Source organism: Montipora foliosa, chromosome 8 (genome assembly GCF_036669935.1).
Source record: "Montipora foliosa isolate CH-2021 chromosome 8, ASM3666993v2, whole genome shotgun sequence".
Taxonomy (NCBI): domain Eukaryota; kingdom Metazoa; phylum Cnidaria; class Anthozoa; order Scleractinia; family Acroporidae; genus Montipora; species Montipora foliosa.
The window spans coordinates 45,679,396-45,691,895 of NC_090876.1; the positions used below are offsets into that span (position 1 = coordinate 45,679,396).

Consider the following 12,500-nt stretch of genomic DNA (forward strand, 5'->3'; position numbering starts at 1 on the left):
AAAGTTTCCGAAATTCAGTATCAGGTTTTAAAAGTCCACCACAAACTTCGAAACGCGGTTAGCCGTTAGCGGATTGCCGTGTGCGCACTGGCAAAAATAGACTTAAGCATAAGGTCCGGCATTTGGCGGAAAAAAGCGTGTCATGTTGGATTATTCCTTTACTTTACATGTTTTAATTCAACCAAGCTAGCGTCCTCAAGAATGTGCAAATGATCAGCAAAAATGTGTTAGTTCATTAAAAAACATAACTTATAGGTTTAATTTAACGTGAGGTGCTACAGAATTTGAAACAGGGGTGAAATATCTTTAACCGCAAGAAGGGTATCCAGCGGTCAGAACTTGAACCGCCTACTGCAAACTCGACCGCAAATCCATGTCCACTTTACGCGTTACGCTCGCGTCAATTTGTCAAGCAATGTAATAGCCAATCCCGAAGGCCCATTTTGGGAAATAAACCAATCATATTGCGAGAAATTTATAGACAACGCTTGCTCCTTTGTGCCACGATTTTCGTCACCCTCTGAAATAAACGCTTTCTTTGGCGTTGCCTGTACTCTTATCGACAACGATATTCGTCATCACGGTGGTCAAAATTTGTTGTGGACTAACGAGGCGCACGAGTCCACAACATTTTCACCACTGTGATGACGAGTATCGTTAATTGTCGATAAGAGTACAGACAGCGCTGAACCACTTTCGATTTGTTAAGTTGAAATTTTTGATTTTCCAAAAAAAAATTCAAATAACCCTTCAGGGGCACCCAACGAGAATGTAGTTCAAAACCACTTAACATAGCATTGTTAAACGTATTTTAGTATTTAAACGGTAGATATAGGCATATTTTTATCCCCTAAAATTTTTTGACCTGTTCGTATTCCCTAGCTGAAAGTCTAGTGATCAAAACTTACCTTTTCGAAAATTTCAGCCAGAAAAAAGGCTCCCGAAAATTCTAGGTGACCTTATTAGGGTAAATATCCGTTAAGAATGAGCAATTATACCATGTCACGTTTTAGATGTTCGAAAATCCTAGGACAGGCAAGCAAGAAACTTTACTACAAATGTTCCGAAAGTTCTAGATCTCAAATCGTCTTCCGAACAGAAATTTTCCGAAAATTGACGTTGGGTGCTCCTGACCCTTGTTTCATATGAGCTCATTCTCCCTGTTTTTCACGGATATCGAGGAATGTTTCCCGTCCTCGTTAACTCTCATGAACTCCTTTTGTTCGTCCACTAGCAATTGCATATTACACCATTGTTATCTGTGTCTCTAGTATAGAGATTGGTTGCAAACCATCGGGTCGGATAAGAGAATTTTCAAGCTTCTATAAGAAACAGAAGCCTGCCGTTTATCGTTTGCAATTTCACTTAAACGTGATGCTGAGGATGCGTTCCGAATCAAATAGGAATATAAGGAATAGAAGTTAGAAATCCTACCCTAAATTTCTCTTTCATTCCATCGGTTCACGTTACACTTAATGCTTTCTAGTGATTAACAAAACGGGTGTGTCAGATTGATCCAAACAAACTAATGATACCAATGGAGAGTTTACTGTAAGGAACAACGCCCGGGGAACAACGACGGCTACAGTAACGACAACGCCCCAAAGCAATAATATAATTGGTTAAAAGTAGAAAAATAATCGCGCTGCACATGTGGCATGCATTTCAGCACATACTTTAGCGGGAAAATGTATAAGAACGACGTGAAATCACCAAATTTGAGGTTTTGACAACAATTTTGAGAATGTGAAATGTGAACCTTTCATTCTTAAGATACTTCGCCCGTGTTGTGCGCCGTGAACGAGACGGAATTGTAGCCAATGTCTTACGATACTGCAAAGTTATATTTTGAATCCGTTGACGTTTTCGTCGGAACGTTGCCTTCGTGGATCTTCAAGTCCCTAATAAGAACGAGAAGGGATTTTTCTCTGTCTGGGCGTGGGCCCATTTCCGAAGTCCATATTCCAGAAGTGTCCGGCGATCTCTCTGACCCTCAGTTTACAGTATTATCTAACTTTAGAATATGGGTCCGCCAAATGGCCCATTACCGAGTTGCTGTTTGCCTCGGGTTCCAAACGAGTCGGTACTAAACGATTTAAATGATGAGTTTGATTTGCATGGAATCACACCACTCATTTCGAAACCAAGGCAAACAGCAACTCGGAAATGGGCTTTTATATAATTATAGCCAATCAGATTGAGGCTGATGACCACAACGCTTCTGATTTGACCACAGCCAAGTAGCTGCATGAAGGAATATTGCTCGTGCTTAATGCAAAATCATAGATCGTACACGAAACACAATACAGCAGTAGCCGTCCTAAAAATAGATATGCATTCCATCTCGGTGTGCATTCCATTCCATCACGCCCTCATCATATAGCTGGAAACCTAAATGGGGAGACAGGGGAGATGGAAGGGGTACGTGAGGCGGGAGAGGGGAGGCCGGAGGAAGGGGGGGGGGGGATCTAAAAGGGTGGGAGGTAGGAGAGAAATAATTTATCGAGGCTGGGTAGGCGAAAAAGTGATTGATTGATTGATTTAACTTTTAATGATTTGACGAGAAACATACATTACTTTAAATATTAAAATACTATCAAGGCTACAAGTCTAAGAACATTACTATAATAAGATAAAAAGCCTACTTTAAGTGAGTGCCGTGTATTAAGTATCACAACAAAAAAGCCCACAGCCAGCTCGGAACGTACTGAGAGAGTCAGTCTGCCTCAGCTCAACTGGTAAGCTTTTCTGAAGAACTGTTCATTGAGCATCAAGGAGAACAGGGCACGGGAGAACAGAGTACGGAAAGCGTGGGATTATGATCCCCTTTTCCTCTCACTCCCTTAATTCGATCCACCAGACAGAAGACCGATGGACTCTAATTTGAAATTATCTGACTCTGTCTTTTGAAGTCATTTCTGATAGTTTTAATTAAGGCCCACCTTCAACCGACAGGGTTTTTGACCGTTTGTTTTTGTTATGGAAATTCGCATTGCTTATCGTGACGAACTGATTGGATGAATTTCAGCTCCGACAGGATTTTCATATATAAAAGTTGTTCCGCGGGACGCAATGCCTGTCGGCATGCATGCATGCGGGTATCGTTACCATGTAACTATGAAAGGTTGAAAAATGGCGAGCAGCTCGTCTTTAATACAATCATGTAGGTAGGTAGGTAAGGTAAAGTCTGCTACGACTACGAGCCTAGAAGGCCCATCAGGCGCTTATCTCCGGTTTCTGTAGGATGAAGCGACTACGCGTACGAGTATTTCTACTCCTACTTGGATGGGATGCTAGTGCATCGCAGGGTTACCTCCAGCATTAAATTCGCCGGTACCCTTTTATACACCTGAGTGGAGAGAGGCACCGTGAGAGTAAAGTGTCTTCCCCAAGAACACAACACAATGTCCCCGGTCAAGACTCGAACCCGGACCACTCGGTCCACTCGATTCGGAGTCGAGCACACTGACCATGAGGCCACCGCGCGTCCCACAATACAATCAATGCCGTTATTATTACAATCACGCGCTAAGACAGCTTAAAATCGCCCCTTGGATGCAATGTTTACTCATTCACTTTAATAACAACACAAATGACTTATTCCTCCAACAATCAGTCTACAAGTTGATAAATTTTCTAATTGTTTATCATTTGAAGACTAAAAGGTTCACATGACCCTTCGATATTGAAGGAGCAAATCATGGGTTTTTGTTATTTAATGTTAGTTCACATATGTCTTAAAATCCCGACGTGTACCAAGCATTCAAACTAATCTTTCAGCTTTCAACAGTGATTCTAAAGTAGCGTGAAAGTGCATCTTCAATAACACCGCCGCAGGCTAAATGGCTTTCGTTGATTCTAATCATTTGGTCTAGTTTAATACTGCTGATGGCAGATCTTTAGCGAAACATCCGCTTCTAAAAGTCCATCAATGACAGAGATAACGTCCACTGACTTTTTAATGGCCTCCAATCCATTCACAGGGGCTCTTAACCATATACAAACATTTTCTGACAATTCCCTTCGGAATGCAAATTTGACACCCCTTTGTAGGTTCGTTCAGGTGGGGAACAGTTCTGGAAGAGACGGGGCACCAACACAAAAAATTGTGTTATGACTTGAGATCGTTGTTTTACAAGTACACAACCGCGGCGTGAACGCTACATCCTCGGAAAAAGTAATCTTGCTCTTTGACGCCGGAGCGTTTACACAAACCCGGTTTCACATCGACACGGTTTCATTACTTCGAAACCGTGTGAAAATCGATGCGGTTTGGAAGTGTCTACACGCCAAAAATGAAAGTCGTGATAGAAAAAGCGAGCGCTGCAATACGGCCTAAAGTCACCATTTTGAAGCGAACAATGCAAATTTCGCGCCAAAACAGTAACCGTATTGAAATCGATGCGGTTTCGCCGTTTCAAGACAGATGAAACCGTATCGTTTTGAAAACGCTCTACTTTTGGTATTTAGCCTACGGTCTCGATCGGTGCCGTGTAACTTACAAATGAAACCACGTTCGTGTAAACGCTACCTGAGTCTCGGCGTCTACAATACATATAAGCCATATATATGGCGTCGCGGATCACTCACATCCTGTTTGTCAAAGACAAAAAGAGGTAAAGTTGTTATACACATGGGTTGAGTCCCGAGTGTAAACAAGCAAAAAGAGAAAATAATCATGATGCTTTTCATGAAAACAAATTGCAGAAAACTTATTGTAAAATGATTTAATTGGCTACTTTGTGCGCAAACTCGGAACTTCTTGTGAAACAAAACAGAAGACTTGTTCCAGGTTTGCTCTTACATTTACACGCGTTAGTATTTTTCGGTACTTGTCTCCTGTTTCCAAAACTCATCCAAATTTTGAGCACTCTACGTGTCTTCTGGTGTGCTTTTTTGTGTCTTGCGGAGATTTTCTTTAGACTAATTAATTAACACAGCTATAATAGCAGGTAAGGCAGAGGATAGCTTGGTTAGTATTCTGTACTAGGTGGTAGCATCATTTTCAGATAGCCTCTCACTGTAATATTCCTTGGATTCATCAAGCAATTCAAAATCCAAGTAAGGAGTTCCCTCCATGAGCATCTTCTCCAGTGACGTCGAAACCTGGTCAAATGTCGGCCGCTTGCTGGGTTCTTCTTTCCAACACTCTGACACCAGCTGGAAACTAGCAAAGAGCGGTAAAAAATCTGAGTAATTACTTTGATGCCTTATAGATTTACGATTGGATTGGATTGGTTTGGTGTTCGATAAAGAAAATTAGAAATCTTTATGACACTTTAGGAAAAATGGACACCAAAAATATAAGGTTAACGTTTTGAAAAAGTGCATATTGATCAAGTGGGCCTTCCTAGTTGTCATCATTTAACTATTTATTCAAATTTGCATTTCAGCACCAAATGGCAATGTGGTCCACGTGACTAAAACAATAGGACTGTACCCGGTATATTGATATGTTACGGTAATTCCCTTGAAAATAACGTACTATCGAGATTTTTGTCAAACTTGGCACAATTGATATTCATGCACAGAACATTGAAAAAGTGCGATAAAACGATGGGGACACCGTGCTTGTTTTCGCGCTGCATTCATTTCTTTTTTATTGTTTTTTACTGAATTACGCGAGAAGCGTTCGAAACTTGATCAAGCGGAAAAAATGTTCTTAAATAGCAAAAGCAACTGAATATTATTGAAAACTTGAGCCTACCTGTTTTTCCGGGTTAAAATCTTTCAGCAAAGTGATTTCAAATTGCTCGATCTTGCAAAAAAATTTGGAAGAAAATTGGACCGCTACATCAAACTCACTGTCTGGCTCCAAATGCAGTTTCACATCATTTTATATAAATAATACAACTTCTACTATCCAACTTTTTTTTCTCCTTAACATATGTTTTCCGTGTACCCATTACGGGTACATAACACCATTAAAAAGGGGGGGGGGGAGGGGGTCACCGTGATTGTTCAGAAGAAAATAGCTATTCCTTGACAGATTTAGCTTGGCGTCAATGAAAATCCGCCATTTTATCAATGTGCGCCAGCTAATGCGCGCGAGCTAATGCGCGCGCCAATGACACAATAAATTATGCCCAGTAGGGTTGCGCAATGCAAAACCAGGGAATCACCTTAAACGAGATTAAGACCTCTGACTCCAGGACTGCGTTCAACTCTTTTAAGTTGTCAAAAATGCCAACTGTCAAAGTTATTGCTGTTAGCCTCAAGCATTCAGGTTCTGCTAATAATGCAATTATATATAAAACAAGTTGACCACATTTGCAAAGTTTCTTTTGCACCTTTACTTACAGCTCATTGGAGCACGTTTCTGGCCTCTCCATTCGATAGCCTGTCTTAAGAAGCTTGTATAACTCTTTGTTGTTAACTCCAGGGTACGGATTTCCTCCTGAAAAAAAGAGGATCTTAACGTTACTTAAGCGTGTACACAAGGACGCATGCGTAAAAGTATCCTACAATCGAATGGAAAACAGAGAGAAAAAGAGTTGACCAGAGATGACACTTCAACTTTATTTTCCTATGATGGTCCAAAGAGTCCAGTAATCACAAGTTCATGCCGAGTTAAAATTATCTATTTTAAGAAAGTACCCAGCACTAAAAGGAAACCCTTAAAAGCTCCTAAGATCCGAATTGATATAAATGCGCCACAGAAGGCGTTTATGCAAAGTCAACAGATTTCACTCTGGCTAAACTGGAACCAAGGTCTTGCGCCAATCGTTCCCGTAAATGTATTAGCTCGGGGTTTTTAATGCCTTTTTCGTTTACCCATTGTGCAAAGTTCCCAGAGTACGACTCCGAAAGACCATCTGAAATAAAAACAAAAAGAGCGCGTGAGCTATTTATTGCAGAACGTTATAGTATAACCATGCAGCTGTGCGCTGTTCTTCAGAATCAAACCAAACTCTGTCTCCTTTTTATACTGCGAAACACAGAAGTAACTTCAGAAAATCTTCCTTCGTAGAGACTGTCTTCCTATAAGAAAATTATTTGCTTATGGTGTTCCTTTCGCCAAGTTTGCGTATCAGTGTTGTACGTGAAATGACGGACAAAAAGATCATAAGTGGTGAAGCTGCAGTTTTGTTTAGTGAGTATCACATTCATTTAATATGTGTTTGCTGCCAGTTTACAAAACTTACACATCACTTTTCGTGGTATATTCACTGTTGTAGAGTGCCTCAGGTGCGGTCCACTTAACGGGCAATTTTTTCCCTTTCTTGAGGGTGTAAAGGCCTTCCTCAACGTGCCGCATTAGTCCAAAATCCGAAATTTTAACCACTCTTTCCTCACCAAGGAGAATGTTGCGAGCAGCCAGATCACGATGAACGAATCCGTTGCTAGATAAGTAACTCTGTTTTGGAGATAGAGAAAAATAAGTGGCCGTAGTGAACGTAAATTAAAGTATTGGTTTTTATTTGACTTCCTATGAGAAAATAAATCCTTTTTATTCGGGTATTACAATCACAGACATTTTATAGGTTAACAGGAAGCTAACATTATAGCCTTTTAGCCCTAGCCTACAAAAATAGTGCATCTCTCGTTTAGCGCTAAACGAAAGAAAAGAGACAAGTGTGTTCTTGTTACGGGATGTACATTGTCCTAGCTTATTATAATGTTCGAGTCTGGTTTGTTTTCGTGAATATGTACAGAATCCCTACAAACATATTCCTTGAAAAAATGCAAAATCGCTTGACAGCTCAGACATTGATAATGATAAAACTTTTAAGAAAGTATAAGTAAAATAAAAGGAGAACAAGAGAAAAGAAAACTCAAGACCCCAAAACGGAAAAAATGCCAATTCCTAGGCTCAGTTCTTTATGGCCCGATTAATTAATTATTGTAAGACCTCGAATGGAGGGAAAGCTGGTTAGTTTTCCAAACATCCCACTCCTGTACCGTCTCCACCCAGTTTTTTTTTCTTTAGAAGTTGCAGTGGACTTCAAGTTGACTCTGAAAACAAAGCCTCTACCCGGTCATTTTCGGATTACCTTGTGCAACCTCTTTTAGGCAGGGTCGCCACTGGTGAGAAAAAAAGTTAACATTATTTTAAAAAGTTTGGGGTCAGTTTGCTCTTAACGAATTACCATTTAACTGTCGATCGCAAATCCTTTTTGCTCCGACGGCTAGGATTGGTTGCACAGAAGTTCGGAAATTGCCATAGCCACTCTCCCCTTCCCTCACAACTCCAGACCAAACCATTACAACACAAGAGCTATTAACTGCTTCGTACCGATGGCTAAGTCTCGTCAACCTTTTTTCTGCTCTTCTTCTTCTTCTTCTTGTCCTTGTTTGTTTGCCTGCAACTTCATCGTCGTATTCTAACGGACATGTATTACTAGTTCAGTTATACGTGTATCCCTGGTTCCAAATCACTTACCATTCCTCGCGCTATTTGCCATGCAAAACAAAGAAGGTCTTCTGCTGCCACATTTTCTTCATGAGACAGGCGGTCATCTTTACTGTGAGAAGTAGAAGCCTTGAGCCCAGCATGATCCTCATACTGATTTATCACCCTCTTTTGAGGATCCCTGGAAGTTAGACCTTCCTCAAGTAAGGGCTCTCGGGAAAGATCTTCATTGCCCATGATACTGGCTGTTGCATCGCCCCCACCATTCTTTAGTCTAGCTTCTGAGTCGTTACAACATTCATTGAGAAGGGGCACCTCAATGGCATCCGTAGCCAAGCATTCCTCGCCATCTTCAACAAATTTGTTGCCATCACCACACGCGCTTGCGTCGAACTTTCCAGGATTTTTGCCTTGTTCTGGGACCTCAACAAGCAGTACTTTTGATTCATCATCGTTGATGAGGGTTGACTTCTTAGTATCCAGTGTGAAGAAATCATTGTCGTCAGCGTAGAATTTTTGATAGCTTTTCTACCAGTCCGAAGTAAAAATGACAATAAGAAGAAATAAGCAAGAAAGATACAAAAGCAAGCAAACAACAAAAACAAAACTAACTAACTAACTAAACAAGTTGTCTCACACTATCCCATTTGCTTTCTGTTTGTTTTCCTTAACTGATTCGTAGTTTTATTTGCAGATGCTACGTAACGTTTTGTTGATAGATGAATTTTCGGCGATATCCTAGTGTCGCGATGTCCTCGTGTCGCAAGTTTGCCAATCCTTTACAGTCCGGCAAGGGACAAGAGGGGAATTACCACCTCAACTGTATTTCAGTGATCAATTGAAATGTACGGCAACAGGTAAATATAAGAAATTTAGGCAAGGGGCTACATATTTATACATCTACTCAGAAAGACATGGCGTGTAGAATCAAGGTATTCATTAAAGAAAATATCCTTACGTTTAACTGGGATTTACTGTTATGCTCTACCTTTCGTCTCTTGTTTCTGAGCCAATGTTGAAGATCTCCGTAAGGAAGGTACTCCAGCAGTAGAAAAATTGGTTCCGAGTTAACACAACAGCCCAACATGCTAACAACGTTCTTGTGAGAACCGATCGCTTTCATCAGTTCAATTTCTTCCAGAAACTGGTTCCTAGCGTCTTGATCTTCATTGTCTAAGCAAAGATAAAGTTCATTATCATCATCATCATCATCATCGTCGACGTCGTCGTCCTCTTCGTTATCATCGTCACCGTTCGTCAAGTGGCGCATATCACATCCTTACGGGTTTCCATAACCACTAGAGGCTCTTGGGGACAGGTGGTCAGCCCATCGCCCAGCCTCCACCCAACCCTAGCATGCGTGTGAGGGCAGAGCATTAGTGTGTGAGTTATTTTACGTTCCCCTCCAGTTTTACGTTACTGCTTAATGACTCGATCACCTGAGCTGAAGCAGAAGTTCAGCACACAGCCAGCATGATCTTACTAATTATTTTAAGACCCTGCTTTGCGGCCGGGTCTAGGGTTTGAAACCGCGACCTCCCGCTCAGCGGTCCGATGCCGCACTAACTAAGCCAACCGGGTGGCGGTTTAAGATAAAGTTATTAACCTCTGATTAGTTTGTAATCAAACTCTCTTTTGGTTTTAGCACGGCGAGCAACGGACATTGACTATGATGATCGAGTGGATGTTTGAATGAATACATACCCCCCAACACCTTAACAGCGACTGTTTTTCCTTCTTTGAAGTCCACAACCGGCGTCCTAGATTTACAAAACACCTCGATACCAGGTGATTCCCTGTAAATGCCTCTTAGAACTTTACCAAAAGCACCATTGCCAATCTCCTCTTTGAAGTCAACCTGGTCTGGACAAACCTCCCATTGTAACAGAGGGATGATCGTAGACTTAGATCTACCGACAGACCATACAATCAACTGAAGTTATAAGACGTTGTAAATATATGCTAATCATAGTTTCAGTATGAGTGACCATTAAAGTCTATATTACTGCCTAACAATGAAACTAAGCTAAAAAAAAACCTTGTCGAATCATAGACTGTTCAAAGTCTGTGGCTGTACCCTGAATAATTTAATTTCAGCTACTTAGTTAATAAGTTAGAGTTATTGGCTTCGTTTGAAATACCGTCTCATTGCAGCCAGTTCAACATTATTATTATTATTATTATTATTATTATTATTATTATTATTATTATTATTATTATTATTATATAGCAGAGGATTCAACTGTATGCTACATTCTAATCAAGTTACATAGGGCGCAAACCGTAACCTGTGAGACGTGGGGTAAAAATAAGTAAAATAAATAAATGAATAATGAGAAAATAATTAATAACAACTTCAATTGCAATGCAAGATCTATATATTTCTGTATATATACATTAAATTATCCTAAAAAGCTGCGTTGTGTGTACGGTCCTCTTTCTATCTATTTCTAATTCAGACTGCAACCTTGAAAGTCCGGGCGATATTCAACATGCCCGAGAGCACTGCACTCTGCATCTTTCGCAGTACGTCTGTTCTTCTGCCTCCCTCGAGCTCGCACAACGTGACATCCAGCTCCCATGACCACTCCCCGAGGGCATCCATTATGATGTTATATTGCTTCACATCGTAGCCTGGGAACTACTGCCTCAGTTCCCAACGAAGGGGTCCGTAATTCAGGGTCTTCTCCTCATCCTTTTTTTTCCGATTGTTAACCCATTATTATTTATTATTACTATTATTATTGCTTTGATGATCCATACGATGTTTTTGAAATTCATTACATGTTTCGGATGAAACATCATCCATCGTCAGTTGACAAATGAGAAATAAACTAAAGTTGAGCAATAAATAGTGTAACAAAGTGAGATATAACATGAATAATTAAGGATGAAGGCGAGAACAGAATAAAAACATCCAACCACGAAACAAAACAGAAAAAACCAAACTGTTAAAGCTAAGAAAAGAAACTAATTAGTATGAAAGGGATAAATTAAGATGTTTGACTTGGGAATTTAAAGATGGCTGCTCCCAAAGGATATGCATGGCTTCTTTGATTTTCAATTGGAAACGTGTGGAAGCAGAGTCGAGGATTTTAAAACAGTCTTCTGAACACCGGGAGCGACAATTTTCAGAACCTCTCAAGTGCTTAAATATGTGGGAATGTTTGTCGGAGGCGAGATGTTCATGGATGCGAGTGGCGAAGTGTCTATTGGTTTCGCCAATATAACAGGCATTACAGCCTGCACATGAAAACTTGTAAATGACTCGCGATCGTAAACCCGCAGGGATAGGATCCTTCGCCCCAAACCAACTCCTAATTTTAAACGGGGTGAACACCAACTTAATTTCCAGGTCGCTGCAAAATGTGTTGACTAATTTCTTAATTCTGCGTTTTGTTATGATGGAAAAGGGACCGATGTACGGTAATTTAAAATACAAACAATTGTCCTTCCGAGCAACACTCTGAGAGGAATCGGAGGTAAAGTAATTGTTGAGAAATTTTCTAACAACATTCTCGATAACGCTAGAAGGAAACAAATTCTTACTTAATGTTTTGGTAAGGTTGCTTATGTCCAAGTGAAAACCAGTCCAAGTATTATTAATTTTAAATACTCGGTCAACCAGAGTGCGTACTAGTCCTAATTTGTAACTAAAAGGTACAAAGCTGTAATAATTAGTGAGAAGACCGGTGTAGGTCTTCTTGTGGAAAACCGAGGTAATAATGCCCTGATTACTATGGTTATCTAAAAGCACATCTAAGAAGGGAAGCTTGTGGTTTTCTTCCTTCTCCATAGTAAACTTGATGTTAGGATGCTGGCTGTTGATGTAACTAAAGAAAGATAAAGCATCCTGCTCGGTATTAAATAAAGCAAAGGTGTCGTCGACATATCTACGGTAAAACTCGATACCTGAATTGTAATTCTCTAACCAGCGTTTCTCATGGTGACCCATAAAGAGATTAGCTAATACAGGAGCAAGCGGGGAGCCCATGGCTACCCCATCAATTTGATCGTAAAAATTACCCAAAAATGAAAAATGGGTTTGGGCAGTGGCAAAGAAAAAAAACTTAGTAAGATTTTCCCGTCCTAATTTAATATCTGGATTGCCCTTCATAATGTAGTCTACCGCTAAGCCAATAGATTC

At 40.4% G+C, this 12,500-nt stretch overlaps 1 protein-coding gene across 1 annotated transcript in view; it reads right to left on the reverse strand.

Moving 5' to 3' along the window:
• Positions 1 to 3,556: 3,556 nt before the first annotated feature.
• LOC137967369 (uncharacterized) overlaps positions 3,557 to 12,500 on the reverse strand; it is a 45,487-nt gene continuing 36,543 nt past the window's right edge. Inside the window, exons 14-20 of the mRNA XM_068813905.1 lie at positions 10,058 to 10,263; positions 9,342 to 9,526; positions 8,384 to 8,881; positions 7,146 to 7,357; positions 6,775 to 6,815; positions 6,301 to 6,397; positions 3,557 to 5,167 (exon numbers count right to left, since the gene is read on the reverse strand). Of these exons, the coding sequence (XP_068670006.1) occupies positions 4,987 to 5,167; positions 6,301 to 6,397; positions 6,775 to 6,815; positions 7,146 to 7,357; positions 8,384 to 8,881; positions 9,342 to 9,526; positions 10,058 to 10,263 (1,420 nt within the window). The 3' untranslated portion in view covers positions 3,557 to 4,986. The remainder of the gene's footprint in view (positions 5,168 to 6,300; positions 6,398 to 6,774; positions 6,816 to 7,145; positions 7,358 to 8,383; positions 8,882 to 9,341; positions 9,527 to 10,057; positions 10,264 to 12,500) is intronic.